At 40.4% G+C, this 26,702-nt stretch overlaps 1 protein-coding gene across 1 annotated transcript in view; it reads left to right on the top strand.

Annotated features, from left to right (window-relative positions):
- The first annotated feature begins 11,988 nt into the window (after positions 1–11,988).
- RFT1 (RFT1 glycolipid translocator homolog) overlaps positions 11,989–26,702 on the top strand; it is a 32,234-nt gene continuing 17,520 nt past the window's right edge. Inside the window, exons 1-7 of the mRNA XM_081935879.1 lie at positions 11,989–12,153; positions 16,263–16,348; positions 18,182–18,298; positions 20,014–20,203; positions 21,613–21,714; positions 22,308–22,442; positions 25,071–25,149. Coding sequence (XP_081792005.1) covers positions 12,055–12,153; positions 16,263–16,348; positions 18,182–18,298; positions 20,014–20,203; positions 21,613–21,714; positions 22,308–22,442; positions 25,071–25,149 — 808 coding nt within the window. The 5' untranslated portion in view covers positions 11,989–12,054. The remainder of the gene's footprint in view (positions 12,154–16,262; positions 16,349–18,181; positions 18,299–20,013; positions 20,204–21,612; positions 21,715–22,307; positions 22,443–25,070; positions 25,150–26,702) is intronic.

Raw genomic sequence — 26,702 nt, 5'->3', positions numbered from 1 at the left:
AAAAGTCTGGATCTGGGTGGAAAAAAACAGACCAGCCTACAACAATTACCATCTTCCATATGTTGTGAATTGCAGAAGGGCTAAAATGGCATCATTCCCCAAGATAAATCCTGCAGGATTATGGTTGTTTTTTTTAATATATATATTATTATTTTTATTTTTATTTAAAAAAGACAAAACAACACATACAGAACAAGAGCAAGGAGAAAACAAAAGAAACACAATTTCATCAAGCATGTCATTTGGTTACAAGTTTTTGTGCAACGGTTTTTACAATTAAGAATAAAGTCACTGATTATCCATTAAACATAGTTAAATGTTTCATTGAGCATTGTGTGTTCAAGTTACCATTAATATTCTTTCATTTGTGACAACCCTTATTTCCTTACATCCATAATTATCTACTAGGTAACAATACGTCTTTATAAAATTATATCACCAATCTCTAAGAAATAAAAATAAAGATTAAGTCAAAAAATTCCCATTAATAGGATTATGGTTGTTTTTATTGTACGTAAGACCGCCAGCCAATTCCCTCTCCCATTGCTGTCCAACATGGGTGTTGAGTCATTAGGTCCTCCACAGTGCTGAGGCTGGGGAAGTCCAGATCACCATTTTGGTTTTGTGCTTTTTAAAAAAGAAAGAATCTGAAGCCTGATAACCCCATCACTCTTACTAAGGTTCAATGCAAGATCTGCTCTGAGTTGTTCTCAACCAGAGGTGGCATTCAGCAGGTTCTGACCAGTTCTGAGAACCGGTAGCAGAAATTTTGAGTAGTTCAGAGAACCGGTAAATACCACCTCTGACTGGCCCCGCCCACATCTATTCTCTGCTTCCTGAATCCCAGCTGATCGGGAGGAAATGGGGATTTTGCAGTAACCTTCCCCTGCTATGCCCACCAAGCCATGCCCACCAGCCATACCACACCCACCAAGCCACACCCACAGAACCAATAGTAAAAAAATTTGAATCCCACAATTGTTCTCTGGTGCAGACCAGCCATCATGTCAGTTCAAGACATGGTCAGTTCAAAACAATACAGAATCCCCACACAACTTCCAGGGCTACTGAGGTTGCCACTTTGGGGCCCCTGCTAAGTTCATGGCTGTGGAAATTGTTGACGTATCATCCAAGGATTCAACAACATTCTGTGCAACTTGCACAGTACAGTGACAATTCCATGAACCAACCATGCACAAAACCCACACTCTCATGGCTCATCCTCAAACAATTTACCAGTCTTGGCATCAAAAAACATTTTTACCCCATGTAATATTCAATTTCTGAAGCCTTTTAGAAAATTAAGGGTAAAGGGTTCAGTTATTTGAAGCCACTTTCCCTCTGGACAATGATTTAACAAGTATGACTTTAAACAACAAACGTTTAGTGTTTTAAACGTTCAAAAAACTCAAAACTAGACCAATAATCCCTGTGCAGCAGTTTCATTCACTTTGTTCTTTGAACCACTGGAACACCCGTACCTCAACATCCTTTTCCTGTAGTTGACTGTGAAAGCAAAAAAGTTCACATGAAAAAGGGCTGGAGGACATTGTTGCTAACTCAACATTAGTCACGATAGAGCAAAATATCTACTTGATTGAAGGAACTGAAGGAATGGAGTGGGATGTGGTTGGTGCTTTAATCTATTTGCTGGATTTTGATGCATAAAATAACTTGCCCACTTACTAAGTCTAATTCCATAGTTACCCATCCAGCCACACAACTAGATACCTACAGTATACTGTATGTCAGGTTTCAGTTGAATGTGAAAACTTGGTTTCAAACATACTGTATGTTGTTAAAAAGAAATAATTTGTGGGACATTTGTTTATTAGTAAATAAATCCCAGAGAAAGAATACTTATTTATGTATTCTACTCTACCCTGGCTACAAAGATGAGGGGGTCAAACTATTTTCCAAAGCATCAAAAGGTAAGTCAAGAAACAATGGATGGAAAGTAATCAAGGAGAGAAGCAATCTAGAACTAAGGAGAAAATTCCTGACAATGAACCAAAGGAATAGCTTGCTTTTAGAAGTTGTGGGTGCTCCATCACTGGAGGCTTTCAAAAAGATACTAGAGAACCATTTGTTTCAAATGGTACACAGTTTCCTGCTTGAGGAGGGAGGGGGGTTGAACTAGAAAACCTCCAAGGTCCTTTCCAACTCTATTATTCTATGTTCCAAATGAGGCAAGGTTCATATAAAATTGCAAAGCTATAGAGCAGACCTGTACAACTATTGACATTATAGTAACTACTTATGGAAATCTGCAGACAATGCAAACCGTAGATAATTAACAATGAAGACTGGTTTTATAGCATGGTTCGATCACCCTTTTAATTTATAGTCGGAATGAAAGTTACAGGAACTAGATCAACAATAAACAGCATATTTACTTTTTATGCACATCATTATTTTCATTGCACAATTTCTAATTTTACAATGTATCAAATTTGCTGGAGTTTTATATGGGTTACTTATACAAAAGATCGTATTCCGGATGTACCAGAATAATAAAATCAGACTATACTACACCATTTTTCAGATTATTCTAGTCTACTTTTCCTATTGATTTTCTGGACTCCCACAGGTACCTAGTATGTTCTTTCCTCATTAAGCTACTTGGGTGGTAGTTTTCACCACAATAAATTATGAAATAGTGTGGATGTGCTATAGTACACGAATAACAATTAATTCTTATACAAATTTAAATAAAAGAAATTCATTTTAATTAAAAAGGAATAGCCAGTCCCATATCATAAAGTTTTTCCTGTTGACATATTTAAAATTTGAGGATTGCATGCTTGCAATCAAGAGGGTTCACGTCAGTGATGAGATTAATTTTTTTTTACTACCAGTTCTGTGGGAATGGCATGGCTTGGGGGGCATGGCAGAGGAAGGATACTCCACTCCAGGGAAAGGTTACTGCAAAATCCCCATTTCCTTCCCATCAGCTGGGACTCGGGAAGCAGAGAATAGATGCAGGGCGGGACCAGTAAGAGGTGGTATTTACTGGTTCTCCAAACTACTCAAAATTCTGCTACTGGTTCTCCAGAACTGGTCAGAACCTGCTGAATACCACCTCTGGTTCACCCTCTTTCGTTGCATCGCACAATCACTTATATATCGGAGAGATGCCATTCTGAAGTTTTCCCATTTGTTGCAAAGGAGACTACCATATCCTGGATTTACGTTTTTTTATTCATGGACCAGTGTTGGAAGAAATGTCCTTCTGGGTTCGGCTCCAAGTGGGGAAAAAGACACTGGAGACATGGAGGCTGCTTGGAAAGATGGTTTTAATGTTGGACAGGACCACATGGCCTGAGTCCTGAACAGCAAAGGTGATCACATGGTTCAATGTTGGTGGAGAAGAGAAGAGAAGGGAAGAGAAGGACTGAAGAAGGGCTTGCAGGGATTTTTATAATCTGTTCGGCCCCACCTATCTGTTTCCTGTTCCTGTGTAAGAAATGTATTCTGATTGGTTGCCAGACTCCCATGGGCCCGTGCAAGGGCAACCCTCTAGGGTGAGTTTTGAATTCAGGTTTGATTGAGTTTAGATGCCATGTGGTCAGTTGAGTAAAAGGCAATATTATCCTGCCTTCATTGCCATCCCCCCTGGAGCTGAAGGGGAGAACTCTTTATTATGTAAAGTGGACTAGCTTGGCCTTCTTAATGGCCCATTGACAAAGTGGGGATGGGCAGGAAGCTGCAGGAATTTACTCTGTGTTTAAAATGTGTTTCTCCCTTTTTCACATCCAGGAAAATATAATATTCTGCCTTATCAATATTTCTTAGGATATTTCATTTTTCTGGGAGAGGGCTAGGTGATAACTTCCTACACCAGGAAAAGAAAATATCTGCAATACTGCAGTTAGGATCAATTTTATTGCAGTCAAATAGGAGAGGGAGGAACATCCTTTCTGTCAGTGACGTGCGGTCAGTAGAGGCAAGGGAGGCAGGGCCTCACCTCTCTTCATGGAATAATAGTATATAATATTATATACTATATATATAATATTATATACATCCGTCCGGCCGCGCCTGGGAGGTGCGGAGGCAGAAATGTTGTCGGCGCCTCCGGATGACGAACCAGTCACTTGCTTTTGTCATCGGGAGGCTGACAACATTTCTGCCTCCGCGTCTCCCGGGCGCGGATGGACGAAGGTAGCCAGAATGGCGCCGAAGCAGTCCGGCGAGCGAGCGAGCGAGGCAGCGAGATCTTCGGTCACTCGTCCACCGGACTGCTTCCGCATCTCCCGGGCACGGATGGACAAAGGTAGCCAGAATGGCGCCGAAGCAGTCTGGCGAGCGAGCGAGCGAGGCAGCGAGATCTTCGGTCACTCGTCCACCGGACTGCTTCCGCATCTCCTGGGCGCGGATGGACGAAGGTAGCCAGAATGGCACCGAAGCAGTCTGGCGAGCGAGCGAGCGAGGCAGCGAGATCTTCGGTCACTCGTCCACCGGACTGCTTCCGCATCTCCCGGGCGCGGATAGACGAAGGTAGCCAGAATGGCGCCGAAGCAGTCCGACGAGCGAGCGAGGCAGCGAGATCTTCGGTCACTCGTCCACCGGACTGCTTCCGCATCTCCCGGGCGCGGATGGACGAAGGTAGCCAGAATGGCGCCGAAGCAGTCCGGCGAGCGAGTGAGCGAGGCAGCGAGATCTTCGGTCACTCGTCCACCGGACTGCTTCCGCATCTCCCGGGCGCGGATGGACGAAGGTAGCCAGAATGGCGCCGAAGCAGTCCGGCGAGCGAGGCAGCGAGATCTTCAGTCACTCGTCCACCAGACTGCCTCGGCGCCATTCTGGCTACCTTCGTCCATCCGCGCCCGGGAGACGCAGAGGCAGAAATGTTATCGGCCTCCCGATGATGAACGCAAGCGTCTGGTTCGTCATCTAGAGGCGCCGACAACATTTCTGCTTCCGCATCTCCCGGGCGCGGATGGACGAAGGTAGCCAGAATGGCGCCGAAGCAGTCCGGCGAGCGAGCGAGCGAGGCAGCGAGATCTTCGGTCACTCGTCCACCGGACTGCTTCCGCATCTCCCGGGCACGGATGGACAAAGGTAGCCAGAATGGCGCCGAAGCAGTCCGGCGAGCGAGCGAGCGAGGCAGTGAGATCTTCGGTCACTCGTCCACCGGACTGCTTCCGCATCTCCTGGGCGCGGATGGACGAAGGTAGCCAGAATGGCACCGAAGCAGTCTGGCGAGCGAGCGAGCGAGGCAGCGAGATCTTCGGTCACTCGTCCACCGGACTGCTTCCGCATCACCCAGGCGCGGATGGACAAAGGTAGCCAGAATGGCGCCGAAGCAGTCCGGCGACCGAGCGAGTGAGATCTTCGGTCACTCATCCACCGGACTGCTTCCGCATCTCCCGGGCATGGATGGACGAAGGTAGCCAGAATGGCGCCAAAGCAGTCCGGCGAGCGAGCGAGCGAGGCAGCGAGATCTTCGGTCACTCGTCCACCGGACTGCTTCCGCATCTCCCGGGCGCGGATGGACGAAGGTAGCCAGAATGGCGCCGAAGCAGTCCGGCGAGCGAGTGAGCGAGGCAGCGAGATCTTCGGTCACTCGTCCACCGGACTGCTTCCGCATCTCCCGGGCGCGGATGGACGAAGGTAGCCAGAATGGCGCCGAAGCAGTCCGGCGAGCGAGGCAGCGAGATCTTCAGTCACTCGTCCACCAGACTGCCTCGGCGCCATTCTGGCTACCTTCGTCCATCCGCGCCCGGGAGACGCAGAGGCAGAAATGTTATCGGCCTCCCGATGATGAACGCAAGCGTCTGGTTCGTCATCTAGAGGCGCCGACAACATTTCTGCTTCCGCATCTCCCGGGCGCGGATGGACGAAGGTAGCCAGAATGGCGCCGAAGCAGTCCGGCGAGCGAGCGAGCGAGGCAGCGAGCGAGTCAGCGAGATCTTCGGTCACTCGTCCACCGGACTGCTTCCGCATCTCCCGGGCGCGGATGGACAAAGGTAGCCAGAATGGCGCCGAAGCAGTCCGGCGAGCGAGCGATGCAGCCTGATCTTCGGTCGCTTCCAGAGCCGGAGCGGGATGGAGCAGCCACCGCCTTGGAAGTGAGTCGCGCGGACGGAGCTTTGGGGCTGAGGAGAGAGGCAGGGACGGAGGGAGTGGGGGGAGAGGAGCTGCCTCCCTCACCCCCCAGGCAATGGGGAAAGCTTTCCCGAAATGGGGGGGGTGTCGCGGGAAATAAAAAGGGCGCGCGCTGGGGGGGACGAAGGAGGCTTTGGCGTGCCTTAGAGGCGGGCGGGCAAGCAACGAAAGGAGCAGCGAGGGCGGGCGGTGGCTGCAGGCGGCAAGGCTTGAGCGGGGTGAAAGGGACTGGTGCCGGCTACGCCGCGGTCCCCTTAATGTTCACTCAGGAAGGCGGAGAACGAGACCACGTGGTCTGCACACATGGTCCGCACACGTGGTCCCATTCCCTGCCTTCCTGATGATGTCACTAGCCTCCCCAGCCATAACCCTCACCGCACGTCACTGCTTTCTGTCCACTTTGAGAGGAAGAAATCAAAAGTTTAAAGGAGATAAAAATGCCCAGAGAAATTCTATTTCTATGGCTCCTCCCTATGCCCTTTTCTCTCTTTCAGCAGCAGGAAGGAAAGATTTAACCAACAAATTAACTTACATTTGTTGCTTAAACTAATCCCTTTGACACCCAACTGCTGATAGGGCTAGGTACAGGGGTGGAATTCAGACGGTTTGGACTGGTTCGGGTGAACTGGAAGTTAATTTTAATCTGGTTCGCCAAACCATAGTTGAAGGGACTTGCTGACCCCGCCCCCACCCTGCCCCCCCAGGAGTCTCCATATAGCCCGCTAGGTAAGTGTATGTACTGGAAGTCCAGAAATGGGCCTGTTTCTAGCCTCCAGAGCCCGGGGGAGGCCATTTTCTCTCTCCCGGAGGCTTGGCAAAAGCCTCCAGAGCCTGGGGAGGGTGAAAACTCCCCCTGTCATGGTACAGGAAGCCAACTATGCCATGCCCCCATGGCCATGCCCACCCAGCAACCGGGAAGAGAATCAGGTGCTAAACATTTTCAAGCCTACCTGGTTAGGTATTTCCACATCAATTCCACCTCCTCCCATAACCCAGTTAACTGTGCCCTGCTAGTATATTCTCACATGCACTTTCTTCATTAGCAGGTCCCTGAGTTGGAACAACTTCCTAGATAACTGTGTTTAGAATTGCAGGTTTCTATCAATGACATGGTAAAAATTGATTGAAAAAAATTACCCAGAAGCAAAGATGTTGACAATTTTACATCCTCACTCTCATAAATTACCTTTCTACTTGTTGCTCTAAGGAAGGCCTGCCATCTAGTGGAACTAATACATAGATACATGTTATTGAACAAAATGCTTTTATTGTTGAACTAACCCTAGTCTACTTCCTGAATTATTATAATATTTTGTATTAGTATTCAAGTGTTAAAAAATAAAAGATATAATGCAATTATATAGCTCATCTAAAGAAAAATAGGCAAACGCGAGTTTTATATATACATTTTTGCTAGCATTATAAGAAAACTCTGAAGAAATAAGTATTATTCATTTTAGAGAAAATAACAGAAAATTACATAAACATTTGAAATACTAATATATGATTGCACCCAGTAATGAAAATGTGTGTTTGCAGAGTGTTGTATCATTTGGTATTTTCAATAATACTATATATAAATAAAATGTGCTTGGTAAATTGTATTTATCTGAAGGAATTGATCCAGATCCATTTGGGCTTACTGATTGTAGGCAATTTATGTAAACACATGTGTTGAAAAACAATTGGGGATGTGCTTTTGCTATATAATGCAGGAAAGTTTTAGTCTGAAGATGGGTTCAAATGATGTATTTAATTGTGCAGTTATAACTATTAGCAGATTACATTAGAACAAGATAATAAAAATGTTTTAATACTCTGTAAAATAATCTCCTGTAAAGATTATTTTAATCCAAAAGCTTTTCTCCCCAAATAACTGCATTATTTATTTAGCTTTATAAAAGCAATTCTTTAGAGATACTTGTCTATATTTGACAAATAAAAATTAAGGTAAAGTTGGGTTTGAAATAAAAAAACACGGCAATTATTTTCATGATTTGACATATTGCTGTAGAAGAAAATGTAGAACTATGTAAATTATAATGTGTTTGCGTAATTTTTTTTCATTATTTCTGCTTCAGGTCAAATTTGAATCCTGCATATTGTACTTCATATTGATCAGTTCTCTTTTTCCATATTTTTTATGGTTGTCATTTTGTCAATAAATGTACAATTATATATTCTTGTGACGTGCACTCCTCCACATAGCCAACCATGACTTTTAACGGGTGTGGAATTCCCATGTTGCCAATTCCAGTTTGTTGGAAAGATTAAGTGGCAAGGAATTCTCACTGGATTTCAGTTGTGAGTACAATTCATTCTTACATAGGCAGAACACCCTTCACCCAAAACCTCTATAGAGAGTTCTACAGAATTCCCACCTATTTTCTTTAGCCTCTTAATTTCAAGGCCAGATTACGATGTAAAGCTCACAATCACAACCCAAACCGTGAGATTTATATCCCTTCACTTGATACTGAGACACAATTACAAAGAGCTGGGGCTTGCAATGCGATGCTGCAATACCGTACATGTTTCATCATCTTTTGCTGATGCCGATGTCAATCACTTTTAGTTGAGGGTCACACAGTATTCTAAGCCACTGTTTAACCATAATATATTGAATGGACTACACATGTGTTATTTTCACAACATACCAAACCATGAATTATGGTTCATAAGCCACAATGTCTGGATTTACATGAGCTAAACCAAATCAAACCACTTTATGGTTTAGCTATAGAGAAAAAGTTTATAGTTATGACTGCATAATACATGAGGTCACAATCAAGGATTAATCAGTGTTCACTGTTAGTTTAGTTCCAGTCAAATTGTGTGAGTGGCTTAATAATTAAGCCTGGAAGCTTATTTGTGAGGTGGACAAACTTGGAACATTTACCACCTGTTGAAAAATTAGAAATCAAGGCTTGGTGTAATGGGCACTATGCATTAGAAATTAAGAAACAGTTTTCTATTCCACTGTTCATTATCAGCATCTCCCTTTACACAGAAGCTAACCATTGAAAGGGACAACCCAAGCCCACTGAGACAGAAGGCAGATGAAGTTCATGCACTGTGCTAAGGTATAATATGATTTATTTACTTTGGCTTGGCATGTTGTAAGGATTCACTCAAGCTTCCTTTTTTTTTCCTTATGCAGTTGACAGTGTTGTATTATCAAATTCAAAGGGGAAATGGTTCAGTGATGAAAGATTCACTTTTTAATTAATGTTCATAGTAATATAGGTGGTGAAATTACATTTAGCGCTGGATTGATCTAGGAGTGATACAGTAGATCTGAGGACCCAAAAATTGCTTTCCCATGGAGCTGTTCCTAGACAGAAGAACATAGAACTGTTCATTTCACCTTCCTCAGATGAAACTTCCCAATTGCCATGGCTATATTATATGTAGCACCAAAAGCTCTGAAGGACAGAGAATTGTTCTGTGTCAGGATCTTGCTACTAAAGCTTTGAGCCAAAACAGTGTCCTTCATCACCACAGCTGAGAGTGGCCTGAAGCAAATCAAAGCTGCCAAGGTATTCTCCACCAGCAAGGTATTTCTTGGTCAAAAGATAGGAGATACAGAGTGCTTTGGTGTAAAGGAAGCACATGTTTCCTTATGTTTGATTAATTTTCTTGGTGAAAACTGATCAAGGACAGATGCAACCTAGAATTAAGGAGACATTTCCTAACAGCGAGAAGAGTTAACCAGTGGAATAGCTGGCCTTAAGAAGCAGCGGGTGCTTCATCACTGGAGGCTTTTAAGAAGATACTGGCCAATCACTTTTCTGAAAGTATAGGGGCTTCTGCTTAAGCAAAGGGTTGGGCTAGAACAGTGGTCGGCAAGCCGCGGCTCACGAGCCAAATGCGGCTCTTTAAACATTTTAATGCGGCTCTTCAGTGTGCCGGGCGCCCGCTCCCCTCCCTCCTCTCGGGCTTCGGAGGGAAGCTTCTGCAAAAGCCGAGTGACAAGTCTCCCAGGCTGTAATTTGCCGAGCTGTACGCGCGCGCCTGTTTTCCACGGCGTGGAGCAGCGGCGAGATTCTGCGCGGCGAGCGATGATTCCAGGGGCCATCCGGGAAGATGAGGAACGCGAGGGGAGACCCTGCCCCCCCACTTATGGCCCCCGGAATCATCGCTCGCCGCGCAGAATCTCGCCGCTGCTCCACGCCGTGGAAAACAGGCGCGCGCGTACAGCTCTGTCAGTCTCTCTCTGATTCCCTCTCTCACTCCTTCTCTGTGTTCCTCTCTCTGTCTGTCTGTCTGACTCACACACACACACACACACTGTGGTCACCTTGTTGAGTGTTCCAATCACATTTGAAACACTCAACAACTGGCCTGCATTTATGGTATTTTGCAGCATCTATGCTGCAAAATACCATAAATGCAGGCCAGTTGTTGAGTGTTTCAAATGTGATTGGAACACTCAACAAGGTGACCACAGTGTGTGTGTGTGTGTGAATGAGACAGACAGACAGAGAGAGGAACAGAGAGAGGGAGGGAGGGAATCAGAGAGAGACTGACAGACACACAGAGAGAGACAGAGAGGGGGAGGGAGGGAGAGAAAGATAGACAGACAGAGAGACACACACAGAGTGAGTGATTAAGTGAATGAGTGAGAGACAGACACATACACAGAGTGACAGAGAGAGAGGAAGGGAGGGGAGAGAGACAGAGACAGACACACACACACACACAGAGTGAGTGAGAGACAGACAGACAGACAGACACACACACACACACAGAGTGACAGAGATGGGGGAAGGAGGAGAGAGAGACAGAGATACAGAGAGACAGACAGACAGACACCCAGAGAAAATGACAGAGGGAGACAGAGAGGGAGGGAGGGAGAGAGAGACAAAGAGCCAGAGAGAGAGAGAGAGAAAGAAAAAGAGAAAGTGGGGGAGAGAGATGAAATTAAAAACAACAACATACAAACCTGACTTACTCAAACTATCCAAGGAAATGCAAGGCCAATGTTCACATTAGTGGTTGTGACTTTGTCAGTCATTGTCAGGATGTAATTTTCTCTACATTGTAAGGCAAATTTTACGGAATTTAACGTTATCGATAAATAATATCGTTCTAAAGTTTTTGTTTTATTAGTTGTGTTATTTGTATCCTCCCGACCTATGTGGATACTTGCATGCAGAATATTCTCAATAAAAACTTATTGAAACTAAAAACAGTGTACCATCCTATGTATTTTCGGTTTTAAAAATGCGGCTCTCAAAATAAATTTCAATCGTGGTTTTGGCAAGATTTGGCTCAGTTGAAAAAAAAGGTTGCCCACCACTGGGCTAGAAGACCTCCAAGATCCCTTCCAACTCTGTTATTCTGCATGTTTATATGTGCATGAATACTAGAGCAATAAAATCTGTTTCCGTTTAAGCTGCCTGGGAGCAGTATGCATAAGATTAACCTTTGCCACGTTTAGGCGTATAGGCCATTTCAAAGAAAGCCGTCTAACTAGAAAAACATCAGTAGCAGGTAGTGGCCGCAAACTCAGTGGAGAGGCAACTCATCCCAAATCCCGATCTTTATTCCCAGTACGAGATAGGACTGGGGAATAAGGACTAGGGAAACCAGCCTCCCCTCCACCTTACCGCGGCAAACAACGCCGCAAAAACACCCCTGCCCAAGACAACCGGCCAGTTCAGAGAAGGAGCGCCTTCCGCGGCACGAGCCTTCTCAGCTGGATTCCCGGTTTTGCAGGTGTGAATCTGCAGGTGTGAAGAAAAAAGGCAAGGGCAGCGCAACGGTTTCGGCAGCGGATTAGGTGGAACAAGCGCCAATGCCGCCGCCTTCTCGTCCTCCCTCTGCGGCTGACGGGATCCGAGCGCGACGGGGAGGAGCCACGGGCTGCTTCTCCTCTGACAAGGCAGCCAGCGAGGGAAGGCAAAAAGGTCGGAAGGACCGCACGGAGAATCGTTTTGCATGGGCGCGAAGGATGGCGGGACGGTACCGGGGAAGATGGGCTCCCAGGACGTGCTCAGGGATACTGCCAAGCTGGCTTCCTCCAACGCCCTCTTGCAGGTACCCGCCCCAGAAGATGGGAAAGCGGGGATGGAGATCAGAGGGCGCGCAAGCAGCAGCCCTTTCGCTCTCTTTCCGCCTCTTCTGCCGGCTGCCGGCTTCTCCTTTCTCGAACTGGCTCTTTACAGGAGAGGTGGTGAATCTCAAGCTCCCGTTTAAGTGGACAGAAGCCGAACGGCGTCCACACACGTCCATCAGCTGCTGGAGAAGCCGGGAGGCAAAGTGACTTCAATAGGCAAAAATCAGTGGAGTTTCAAAAATTGTTCGTAGCATGTGTGACCGAAGTCTTTCCGGTTGGTGAATCGTTAAGAATCCAAATGTTGGAAATGATTTTTTTTCCCTACTGCAACCTGCTCTCCACTGCAGGAATCCACTGCTCCAGATAGCATCCCAGATAGATGGCTATCCAGCCTCCATTTAAACACTGCCAGGAAAGGAGAGCCCACCACCTCATAGGGCAGCCTGTTTCATTGTTGAACATCTCTTTAAGAAATTATTTTGATGATCAGCTGAAACTTACTTTGTAATCTAAACTTCGCGTTACTTGTGTCCTGGAACAACTCTGAACAGTTCTGCCCTGTCTTCTGTGGGACAGCCCTTGAGAGAGAGAGAGAGAGACTTGAAAATAGCTATTATGCGTGCCCAGAATATTTATCCAGGATAAACATATTCAACATTCCCCCACTGTTCCAGGACATGATGCCCTTCACATCATAATTATTCTCCTCTTGAATATATATCTATTGAGATTCTGAATCATTCAGGTCACGGTTGTCCCAGAGGTGCTTTTTCCAAAAGGCAACTGAACTCTCTTGGTGGGGAAATATTTATTTATTTATGAAAATTGTTTGCCATCCATCTCATATCCATTGACTCTGGACGTATTACAACAGTCATTCACCAACAGTCAGTTAGAACTAAAGAAGCTTCTTGGGTGAAAAGCAAAACATTTTCAAATGCCCCCAAGAAAGTCCAGTTGCTTTTTGAATAAAGTGCCTTTGAGTCTCCAATGGATACATTCTAGTTTTCAGTGTCATTCCTAAAACGATTCATCAAGACATCAAGTCCTTTTTGTCTATACTGCCGGCCTATATAGTCTCCCCTGCATACACTATATTTGAGGGTTTTTTTCCCCTTCCTGTTCAGCTGTTCTGTATTGCTTTTCTATTGAATTTCATCTTGCTGATTTCTGCTTCTTGTTCAGTTTGTCATCATTCTCCTGAATGTTGATACTGTCCTCTAAGATGCTTTGGTTTCCCTTATCTCTTTGTCATCTGCATATTTGACATTTCCCAGAAATCACTTGAATTTAATCTGAAAATATACTTCATAAAAACTATTTGTTGAAATAACTGAATAGTTATTTATATACCATAAAAACATTTATGGCAAATGGCACAATATGTAAGGCCTAACAAAGAATGTATGCCTAAGAGAAATTTGCTTGTCGGCATCACATTCTTTGGATAAATACTTACTATTGGATTTAGAGCTGTTCCTGTCTCTTCTTATGCTCTTGTTTTCTTTATTTCTCACATTGAATAGCTAATTTATTTAATCTTCAATTCAATGCAAAGAGTCAAATGGTTCTCATTTCAGAGAATTGGGTAAAGTTCTTATGATCTCATGTTATCATTTTAGTCACAATTGACAATGGGATAGGTACCATAAGTGGATGTAGTGATACATGCATTCAAAAGGTAAGCATTTTCCCTGATATTCTTCCTAGTGATTCATTTAATGTCAAGAAATGTAGAGTATATGTGTGTATGTATGTGTATGTGGTGTGTATGTAGGTGTATGTGTGAGTGCATGCACGTGTGTATGTAGTGGATGGATGGATGTGTGCACACGCACACATGCATACACACATACACATAAAGGGTTTCCAGTCACTGATAAATGTGGTTATTAATTTTGCTTTAATTAAGCAAGTTGTTTTGCCATCTCTGCAAGTTTTATTCTGCATTTTATTCAGGGATTCCTCCATTGAGGCTATTTCAGAGGCTTTTCATTTTTGTGCATATAGTGTGTGTGTGTGTGTGTATGTGCATACACACACACAATTTTATAGAAGAATATTTTAGCAAGATAAAAATGCAAATATTAGAAAAGAAACAAAATAAGGAAGAATAATGTGAAAGAAAGAAAAGAATATAAAGATTATCTTATGATCTTTTCACAGTGGTATAAATGCCTTTATATTTACCCTCTCTAAGATTATTTCATAATTTCCTTGTTCCCATAAACTATTCTTTCTCATTCTCGGTCTCATAAATCACAAGTTCATTTTTTTCTTTTTACAGCAGAAAGGCCAGAAGGGTTTTCCAGTTACTGATAAATATAGTTATTGATTTTACTTTAATTAAGCAAATTGTTTTGCCATCTCTGCAAGTTTTATCATCTTCATCAGGCATTCCTCCATTGAGGTTATTTCAGAGTCCCTCCCGTCCCCTCCTCCCCCCACACTTTTGTGTATTTTGTGCATGACTTGCAGCTACACTGTTGAGCTTCCATGTCTGGAATATCGTATTTATCGGCGTATAACACACACAGGCGTATAACACGCACCTTCATTTTAAGAGGGAAATTTCAGGAAAAAAATTTAAATTTCAAATAAAGAACTTTGAAGCAAAATAAGGGTAGCTCAGAACTTTTTTTAATTAACTTTTAGTCGGGAGTCCGGGGAGAGGAGAGACGGCTCATCCATTCTCTCCTCCTCTCACCCACACCCCGCTGTCTAAAGCGCTTCCTTTCGCCCGCCCGAGCTCTTCCGCGGGCGAAAGAAAGCATTTTAGTCGGGAGTCCGGGGAGAGGAGAGACGGCTCATCCATTCTCTCCTCTCACCCACACCCCGCTGTCTAAAGCACTTCCTTTCGCCCGCCCGAGCTCTTCCACGGGCGAAAGAAAGCGTTTTAGTCGGGTGTCGGGGAGAGGAGAGACGGCTCATCCATTCTCTCCTCCTCTCACCCACACCCCGCTGTCTAAAGCGCTTCCTTTCGCCCGCCCGAGCTCTTCCGCGGGCGAAAGAAAGCGTTTTAGTCGGGTGTCGGGGAGAGGAGAGAATATTCAGCCAGTCTCTCCTCCTCACGTCACTGCGGTACTTGTTAATACTGTAAAAACATGGCTTCTTAACATTATATCGGCGTATAACACGCATACATCATTTGCCCCCTATTTTTCGGGGAAAAAAGTGCATGTTATACGCCGATAAATACGGTAATCAAATCGAGCTATTTCCATAAAACTGCTGCTGCCTATAATCTGTAGGGCTAACCCAGGAAAAAAGGACTCTTATTAAATAGAAGAATTCTTTGATACAAGTAATAGAGACAGACTCAGCTTTAAACAACTGATGGAGAGTCATCCTGAAAAGGCTAAAGCATTGCCCTACAGATTGGGTTATACTCTAATCTGAACAAACAGCATAGTTCAGTAGCTGCATGGCAATAAATTAAGAATCATTACAGCCAAGGTGTAATTACAATATTGTGTGTAATTATTTTCTATTGCCATATATAGAACTTCATATAAAAGCTAATAATAATGCTCATACCTTTTTGCAAAAGCTTTTCATTATGTTCAGATTTTACCATTCTGTTCTACATCCTACAATACAGTAGGATTGCTCTTTTCCATGCTGTAAGGTTTATTTGGTAATGCAAGTTAATGATTTTATTTTGATGAATGTTGGTAATATTACAAATTAAACTAATAAAAGTTTTATTATAAAGTGTTTCATATGCTATAAGTGTGATTAAATCTAAAGGTGAGAACGTTAATTAGACTTAACTCCCTTATAAGGGCTTGCTCTCACATGTATAATCAATAAATGAAATATAACTATCTGGAGAGTTATTACTGAGTTTGTAGTAAAAGTTTATAGGCAGCATTTTTGGAGTATCCAACTTCCACTATTAGAAGAAGGAAACAATCCTTCTTCTTGAGTGATGACAAATTGAAGGGTTTACTGTTATTTAGTGGAAATAAGATCATAGTGTTAAGATGAAATTCTGAACAAAAGATAGGGCAAAAATCTAAACAAACAAATGTTGAAATCTTACAGTCTGAAAGTTAATGTTGGAATAATTTCACTTTTCTTTTTGCAGGTGCTATTCCGGCTAATTACGTTTGGCTTAAATGCTTTTACTTTACGTTATGTATCAAAAGAAATAATTGGTCTTGTGAATGTAAGGTAATAAATCATCATTTTATAAAAACATGACATATTAATGGTTATAATAGCTTGCTCTCTAATTTCTTTCTGGAATAAATTTGGATAAATTACTTAATTTTCTGCTGCTTGGCATGATTCTGCAAGTACATATTTTGAATTGTTTGGATGAATCAATGTCTGCACTCATGTATAAATGCAAATTTGAGTTTGTGATTTAGTTTTTTGAATAAATGCCTTCACCTCTAAATTATGTAAATATCTAGTGGTTTTGAAAATGTTATTTTTCCAAAGTTACTCCTGATTTTAATAGGTATTCAGTAGTTCTGAATTATTCTTGAAATGAAATGAAATTTTGTCGCATTTTTATTATTTCAAAATGTGAAATATACTGGGTTTAATTGCACACCAGGTATTGCCAAATATATTAGTTTTTCTACCTTCCCTTAATTCACAAAAACCTTGCCTGAAAAATAACAGTCATATGTCCAAAATATATTTCTACCTTTAAAAGAGTGCTATTGTGTAAGTTGATGCAGACATAGTGATACTTTAATACGAGGTATCAAACTGACAGCCCATGGGCTGAATGTGTCATGCACAGGCCACACCCACACCAGCTCTGCAAAGGGGAAAAATATCGCGATACATCACGTCAATGTGATGCCGCAAGTTTGACACTCGTGCTTTAATGTACTATTCTTTATCTGTGGTTATTTTAAATTACAGCTGAAAGAATAGAACTCCAGAAGAGACCTGAGAAAATATTGAATAATATTTTCTCTCTGCTTTTGCTTTATGATTTTCATTTTGTATATTTCCTGATTTTAATTTTTACTACAAAACCTTCAAGAAACTTGTCTTTAGGCAGGTGAAAAATAAACAATGAGAATATATATATAAATCTGTGGTATAAATTAATAAAAACTATTTCCACTTTCTTGATACTATGTGAGTTACAATTGCATACAAAATGGTAAAATATTGTAAGATTATATTTTTTGTAATTAATAGTGTTACTAAGAAACAGTATAACATTTAAATATAACTTAGATAAGATCCAGAGAAAAGAAACTTAAGCTAACATTTGGGGATCATTACCAAGCATGAATATAGATTAAACGTCTATGTCTACGTCTACGTTTATGTCTACGTCTACGTTCATGTCTATGTATTTGTATATGGTTTTAACATGACTGTACACTGCCCCGAGTCCTGCCTAGGAAAGGGTGCGGTCTAGAAATAAAAGTTTATTATTATTATTATTATTATTATTATTATTATTATTATTATTATTATTATTATTATCTGTTATATTTTGCAGAAATGAGATTCCCAATTCACAAAATATATGAAAGCAAAGTAAAATAGAAAAAACTTCACTGAAATTTTTGATATCATCTCAGATTTTTAACAACCACTGTAAATTTAAGAATTCTTTAAAAGCTATGTATTTATAAAAGATTAATTAAAATGTTAATTTTAAAAAAGATTAAAACTTAAATATTTTGAAACCTAAGTAATTTGAAAATACATATTGGGCAGTTCATATTTCCTCTGTTAAAAATAGGAAGCAGGTGGTAAATGACTTATGAGCTTATTAAAATTTCAAATGCCTGGTTTGTGTCTGACACAACTTCCATAACATTTTATGACTCTCACCAGGTTGCATGTGAACCTGGGTGAGTGCACAATTGATAACCCCTAAGTAATCAAATCTCCTTTGATACATATTATTGATAATTATAATAGTTATATAGTTAATATAATTATATTAATAATATAATAAAATGATCAATTGTTGAAATTCCTCTTTTCTTTCTTTCTTTTTCCCCTTTCCTCCCAAAATATTAGACTGACGCTGCTTTATTCAACAATAGTTTTCTTAGCCAGAGAAGCATTCCGTAAAGCTTGCTTGAGTGGGAGCTCAAGGAGAAACTGGACACAAACATTTAATCTGTTATGGCTAACGTAAGTTTAAATTACTCATTTGAACATTTCAGTTACTTTCTTCTGCAGTTCTTCTGCAATGTTGCTTGAACTTTTGAAAAGGTATAGGAGCTTGTTTTTGAAGTCATGATTTCATGGAGAAACAGGCAGTTGAGTTCCTCAAGGTAGGCTATGAAATTGTTAAGGGACTTAATACTTACCTAAATTACATCTTAGTTTATCTGTAATAGTTTCATCCTAATTGCATATATTAATTACCTCATATTTAATTAGGTAATTTAATTTACCTAATTCTAATTTAATTCTAATTGCATATATTAATTACCACATCTCCATAAACCACATTTGAGAAATTGAGAAAAGCTGCTATTCAGCTCTTGCATGAGAATGATTTGCTTTGAAATAATTCTTGCCTTACTGCCTGGGAAAAAAAAGCAATCACCAATTTTCAATGCTAATGTTCCAAAGTTAAATAAACTTTGGAAAGTCAGTGCTGGTAGGAAAGACTAGATCTTTTATATAATACTCTGATTTAGTCAAAGAAATATACGTGCCTTGGCTTTTTCAGTGAGCGAAGAAACAAAAGCATGCTCTATTCAATACAATACAATACAATACAATACAATACAATACAATAGTAGAGTTGGAAGGGACCTTGGAGGCCTTCTAGTCCAACCCCCTGCCTAGGCAGGAAACCCTATACCGTTTCAGACAGATGGCTATCCAACATCTTCTTAAAGACTTCCAGTGTTGGGACATTCACAACTTCTGGAGGCAAGCTGTTCCACTGATCAATTGTTCTAACTGTCAGGAAATTTCTCCTCAGTTCTAAGTTGCTTCTCTCCTTGATTAGTTTCCACCCATTGCTTCTTGTTCTACCCTCAGGTGCCTTGGAGAATAGTTTGACTCCCTCTTCTTTGTGGCAACCCCTGAGATATTGGAACACTGCTATCATGTCTCCCCTAGTCCTTCTTTCTCTTAAGCTAGACATACCCAGTTCCTGCAACCGTTCTTCATATGTTTTAGTCTCCAGTCCCCTAATCATCTTTGTTGCTCTTCTCTACACTCTTTCTAGAGTCTCCACATCTTTTTTACATCGTGGCGACCAGAACTGAATGCAGTATACAATACAATACAATACAATACAATACAATACAATACAATACAATACAATACAATAGTAGAGTTGGAAGGGACCTTGGAGGTCTTCTAGTCCAACCACCTGCCTAGGCAGGAAACCCTATACCATTTCAGACAGATGGCTATCCAACATCTTCTTAAAGACTTCCAGTGTTGGGGCATTCACAACTTCTGAAGGCAAGCTGCTTGTGCGTGTGTGTTTGTCTGTATTCACATTCATGCATATTTGCATATAACACCTGCAAAATTTGCTGTTCGTACTGTTCCTTTTTTGCTTTTTGTATTGGGTTATTAGTTTCCAAAGAACATTCCTACCCTGAAGCACAGGATGAAAAGAATAGATTTCCCAAATAACTATGTATGCAAAAACACTTTAAGTTGTAATGCATTCCAAGAAATATTGTAATTAAACTACAGAAATAATTTATTTCTGCAGATGTAGGAAAAAACAGATGCATGTACTTTTAAAGTTTATTGTACTTACTCTTGGTTTGCTAAAACTGGATGCAGATTTTTTTCCTAAGAATTCACACTGAAGAGAGAAAAGAGCAAGTTATTAATTTTGGCTTAATGGTTTATCTTCTTAACTTTTGTAGAGTTCCTTTGGGCGTATGTTGGTGTGTGTTCCTGGGCTGGATCTGGCTAGATATACTTGAAGTTCCTAACAAAAATGCAGTTCCTTATTATAATTTCGGAGTACTTGCTTTTTGTCTTTCCGCTGTGATTGAACTCCTGGGTGAACCTTTTTGGGTTTTAGCTCAAATACATTTACTTGTACGGCTAAAGGTTAGTGAAACTATATGAAATTGTATTTCTTGCTTCTTTTAAAATTATAGAAATGAACAGAGGTCTGAAGTTAAAAAATCTTTATTCTGACATATATTCTGAAATTTTCTTATAGGTAAAGTATTGATTTATTGATTAACCTACATTAACCTACATAACCAATTTCGTTGTATTTAAGTACAATGACAATAAAGATTATACTTATACTTATTAACTTAAATGCATTAGTCTTATTGATGAAATAATTAATAATAACCACATCAACAACAATAAATCTGAATATCTGGCTGACTGTGAATGAACCATACATAATACAAAGTTACAAAATAATCACAAGTTCAAGATCAGAAAATTGAAGTTGAAGGATTATGGCATAAACTGGCAATGATTGTCCCAATGGTTATTGCACATTGGGTACTATACCCAAAAGCCTTGGACAATATTTAGAAAATCTGCCTGTTGATAAAATCTCCAATGTCAGAAACAAAAAGCCACACTGCTTGGATCTGCACATATAGATTATGACAGCCTGGGAAGAACTTGATATGAATGAAGGCCAACATCAGCTAAAGAAATGGCAGCTTTAATTTCACATTGTTATGTATATGATAATAACATCACCTTTTATTTTTGTACAGTTCAAAATAATGTATGTACATTATGTACATAATTCTTCTGTTTCTTATTTTTTTCACAACAATAACACCGTGAAATGTGTTGGGCTGAGAAAGTCACACCTCTGGTCTCATGCTAGAATTCATAGTCTCTTGGTTTCTAGTCAGCATCTTAACCATTACACTAGACTGGCTAAGCAGAAGTGGCGGAAGTGCTGTTGCACTGACAAAATGAGGTTTACACAGAGGTAGTCTTGCAGAAGCCACATCTGCATAACGATGAAATACATGAAGATTCTTCCTTTTCATCTCTGGCAATTGTTTTTATTAGTTTCCTTTCCCTTTCAAAGTTGATGATGGTGTTGTTTAAAATAGAGAGCCATCATTGCAGACATGGAAACATTTGGGACTACAAGATTTCTTCCATAGCATTGCTTTACCTGTTCATCATTGAGTGATGAACTCAACTCAACTACATACTCAACTGAAATATATAGGATTTTTAATCCTGATAACTGATTTTCCTGAAACAAAGCAAGAATAATTTAATTGAGGTTCAATTCATTGTTTTTGGCACAGAGGATATGGATACCCAAACAAGTGAAAAGTTTCATCCTAAAGAAAAAATGTAGTTTGAGAAGTTTCTGCTCTTATAGAAAGTATTCATGGCTTTTCAGAGCTGCATATTTGTAGAAAAGTTTCAATATGAGAATTCTGGATTCCATAGTTTTTGAATCTGACACATAAGTATTAGGAAGTTGAGTTTCTGATAAGATCTTTGTATGTTCTTTACAGGTGATTGCTGAGAGTTTGTCAATCATTTGCAAATGCTTTTTGACAGTTCTTCTAGTAGTTTTGTATCCACACTGGGGACTCTATATCTTTTCTTTGGCTCAGGTACAATTTTCTCCCTGCTTTATTTCCATTTATTGGTTCTATCATATGAATTGGTTGTAGAAATTAGCATGTTTTCCTTAAGTCACATGTGGATTAATGGTGTTCACAAGCAAATATATTTATATCCCTGTGCACGCTAGGCACATATAACTTTTAATTTAGCATGATGGATAATTGGTATGGATGGAAAGTTTGTGTCTTATGCAGAAGTGTTAGTGTTACTTGCCAAGGAGGTATGATGAATATAGGGGATGGGTTAGCCTTGAAAATAATTTAATTCAGCATTAAATTTCCTATTTACAGCATTCCCCTCATCTTAAATTTCTTGGCCCAAGTTAAGGTGAGTGCTCACAAATACACATGAGGTTGAACTGAAAACTGAGGTTGATAGGTTCCCACTAGAGAAAAGTCATACTGCTTGCATCCTGTGGCCCTTGGCATCTGCCTCACCGTGTTGATCCTTAAGCAGGATCAGAGTGGATGTCATTGCGTGACTTTTGAATGTTGCCAACTCTTTTGTTGCTGTTCAAATAAGAATGTTGTTGCATTGCTGTGTTGACAATAAAACCTATATGAATTATTTTTCTTTGCAGCTTTTATACACTACCATTCTAGTATCATGCTATATAATATATTTCATGAAATTTTTGGGAACTCCTGAAGCAACCAAAAAATCATTTCCTATTACTAGAATGGTATCTTTTTTGCCTGCTTTGGGACAAAATGAGGTAAGTCTAACAACTTTAAAAAAATCAGATAACTTCTTGGCACAAGATGTTTGTTGTTGTTCATGATTGGCCAAATTTTCCTAATACATTCTTAGATTAAGTATGATATATTTACCAGTTACCTGTTAATCAATTTTAGTTTCACAGTTATTTTTCAGGTTTCAGTTGGTTACATTTTTAATATTTACATTTTATTGTTTGAAAAAAAAACAAGCATATGATACTTGAGATCCTGTGTGCATATTTTTGTTATATAGTAAGATAATTTATGACTTGGATATTCAATATTACTAAATAAAAATAAATCGGTACCTGAAATGGTCTGAGGCATTTTTGCTCTTAGGCTTTTTGTGAGACCTAACTATGATACGTAAACAAAGGATTTCCAAAATAATAATATTGCTATAAAAACAATATTTTTATCAAGGAAACCTAACAGAATCTTGCACTCTGATCAGTCTGTATTTCATCTTCCTTCAGTAATTTTGGGAGCCATTTGCTTGATTCACTTTCAAATGCTATCTGGGTATTCTGGACATAAAAATGTTTTGGCCCATTTGCCTAAGTAACATTTCCTGAAAATTCCTGTCAAGGCCATCTTTCTTATTATCTACGCCATGTGGCATATTTCTGTGCATTAAGGTTTTTCTATCCTTTAAGAAGTGACCCCTCACAAAGTAACCATCTGTCCATCCTATACTGTCCAGCCTACTGTCTACATATAAGATGGGAAAGAGGAAATGTGAGAAAAACATTTAATTAACTAGCATCAGTGGTCATTTGTTTATTGGGTAGTTTTTGTGGTACTGGAGACGTTATATGTTTCAGCTGTGTTTTTGCAAACTTTCTTTTTATAATATAAATAGTCCTTGACTTAAGTCTGATTGTTTAATGACTGCTTGAAGTTAGAACGACCTTGGAAACGGTGTTTTGTGGCTCATAAAGCTTTTCCAACTATCAGAAAGCATTGCACATACCCCTCCGTAGTTAAGTGATTGGTCTGAGTGCTTGGCAACCTGTACAACATATGATTGCCAAATATTCCACAGTCATATGATATTATTAGCAATCTTCTCTGCTGGCTTCTCCACAAAGTCAGTGGACCTTCCCAGGTCTCCCTCAATGCTTAAGATACCCTGTGCTCCTTACCTGGGACTCTGTCTGCTTAGTAACCCAGAATAACTGCTTAATAACTGCAAGATCTAACCCTATAAGCAAAAATCTTTCAATGATTTCACTGAACTTAGATTTATTTTATAAAACATGTTTCTAGTGGCTTGTTAGTTTAAATCCACAATGTATTCTTAATTATAAAAGTGTCAGCATTCCAAATATCATCCAGAAATAAATCAGAGTCCAAGGCAGAACTATCCTTAAACTTCCAATTTAATAAGAGAGACATGTTGGCACATCTGTGGCAATCCCGAATCTGAAAACTTCCTAGTTTTCACCCAGTTGAAAGTTCAATATCTTGCCCCCACACCCACAAGTTCATCACATGGTCCAATCTTCCTCTGCAACGCTGGCATTTCCACCCATCTAGTTCCGGTCAGGTGCAGAGGTGCAGAAGTGCAGAGACAAAGAATGACCTTGGGCTTCTAGAAAGGAATGACAACAACACATTCTACAATTCTACTCCTTACTATTCCCCCTCCCAATTACTACACTAATGAAACAGCATAGAAGTGAAGTTCATTGTTTTAATATTGGTGTCACTAAAATCTTTAGGGTGTAAACTATTCTTTTGATTTTAATGAAACTTGACATAAAACAAAACTATTAAAATAATTCTGAAATGTTTCAGAGAAGAAAAGATTGGGGTTGCTATAAATTATTGAGCGAAATACATTTGTAATCATTTTGATATTAGATTTAAACTTCATTTAGTGAATTTTTATTTATGTAAGCAAATATTTAGATCCAGAAATGATTCTACCTTTTAGAAATAATAATTATGTTATATTGTACAGAAAATGGTTTTTGCTAATAGCTGCGCTAGCTCAATGATCCTGCATGCAGATCATTTTTCAGAAAAGTGTTAGAAAACCTCTAGCCTAAAGACCGTTTATTTTACTATGGAAATATATAGTTAATTCTAATATGAAAACACCTGAGTAAGCTAAAATGTCTCTATTTTAATCTTCTGGTGAACAGTTCATATGTTATAATAGAAGACATTTCTATGAGGTGCATATTAAAATGTAGCTCTAAAAATGAAGAGTCTTCCACATTAACACTTGCAGAAAATATAACAGAAACTAGACCAGGAACAGACAAATGTATGTGTGTATTTCTATTAATTAAGACCTTGTTTTAATTAAATATAGTGTTTTAATTAAATAGTTTTTGTTTCAGAAGTTGTGTCATGTAATATTTTGACTGGTATATCAAAGTACAGTAAATTGAATCAAGCTTAACCCTCAATGACTTCCTGGGTATGTCCATGGGGTTTTCTTGAAAGTGGAATGCCATTACTTTCTTCCAGGATTTCTTTTTAGCCTTCTTAGCCCTGGTGTTCCAGAGAGTCCTGTCGTCCAAGTATTAACTGGGGCCAACTCTGCTGTTTTTAAACCCATACAAAATGGGACAGGGTATTTAATTATACCTAATTATTTGTATATCTTTCAGGATATTGTTAACTGGAAGGAAGCAAGGTTGACATGGAGTTTCTTCAAGCAATCATTCCTAAAACAAGTTTTAACAGAGGGTGAGTACGACACTTGCTTCAACTTGAATTTTTTATTCTCAGTCCCCTTCTGCCAACAATAGCAATAAGAATGTCATTGATGGGATTTTTTAGAATTATTGGAATGGGTTTAGGCTAAAGAGCAATGGGAAGCAACATGCTGATTTCATGAGATTGTTTTAATATATGTTTTGTCTCTGTTCATTGCAAAATGGAAGGTACTGAATTGTTTGATAAATATTTTGAGAATCTTTGAGAAATACCTGCCTACTACTTCAGCTTGCAGCGCCATATTTCTTTCTTTCTTTCTTTCTTTCTTTCTTTCTTTCTTTCTTTCTTTCTTTCTTTCTTTCTCTCTCTCTCTCTCTCTCTCTCTCTCTCTCTCTCTCTCTCTCTCTCTCTCTCTCTCTCTCTCTCCCTCCCTCCCTCCCTCCCTCCCTCCCTCCCTCCCTCCCTCCCTGGTTTACATAGCCACCAATCTCTCAACAATGACTCTGTGTGGTGCACAGGATTAAAATCAAACCAAAAGAAAAATAAGAAAAGTAATGTAGGCTGAAGACAAACCAGCTTCAATCATAAGAAAGACAAACATAGTGATGGGCACATCTAACTTACAGACTGTCCAAGGCAGCCCCATGTAAAGTGAGTTGCAATAGTCTACTCAGGAGATACCAAGGCATGAGTGACTATGAGCAGGGCTCCTGATCCAGGAAAATATGCAGTTGGATTAGCTGTTACCTACTCTTTGAATTTTACCTACGTTACCTACATCTACGGTGGCTTGGGCATGTCGTGAGAATGTCAGATTCCGGAAGATCTCCTGTATGGAGAATTAGTGCAGGGAAAGCTCCCCAGAGGGAGACCACAGCTGCGATATAAGGATATCTGCAAGAGGGATCTAAAAACCTTAGGAATTGACATAAACAGCCGGGAAACCTTGACCTCTGATCGTTCAGCTTAGAGGCTAAAGATGCAGCATGGCCTTCTCCAATTCGAAGAGACACTTTGCAGGCTGAGGCAAAGAGGCAGTCCCGGAACCAGCGAAACCTGGGGGCTGGGCAGGAGACAGAATGTATCTGTCAGTGTGGAAGGGATTACCACTCCCGAATTTTAGCCACACCAGATGCTGCATTAGGACCTCTTTCCAGAGCACGATACCATAGTCTTCTGAGACTGAAGGATGCCAATCACTCTTTTTTGAATAGGAGTTGCAAGTCCAGGAGGACTCGAAATTTGCACACAATTCTGACTAGGCAGTGCTACCCTACCAAGTACTAAAAATGGAAATCATCACAGCCAGAAGCTCTAAAATATAAAGACACTAGGATTGAACTGAACCTGTTTTTCCCTATTCAGACCCCTTAGCTTCCAGACACGAAGAATTAACCCCATTACTTGCTTATCCTGGGATAGAGATACATACCTGAGAATTAGCAACATATTATTGATAACCCTCATTGTAGTGTTTGCAAACTATCTTGCTCAGCTGCTTCATGTTGAATATAAATGGGGACAGCACAGAGCCCTGAGAGACCCTACAAAGAAGGGAGCTTGGAATAGATCTCTCCTTTCCA

Source organism: Natrix helvetica, assembly GCF_964273705.1.
Source record: "Natrix helvetica genome assembly, chromosome: 1".
In the NCBI taxonomy this organism is placed as follows: Eukaryota; Metazoa; Chordata; class Lepidosauria; order Squamata; family Natricidae; genus Natrix; species Natrix helvetica.
Note: the sequence above shows the minus strand (reverse complement) of the source record. Positions and strands in the feature narration are given on the sequence as shown.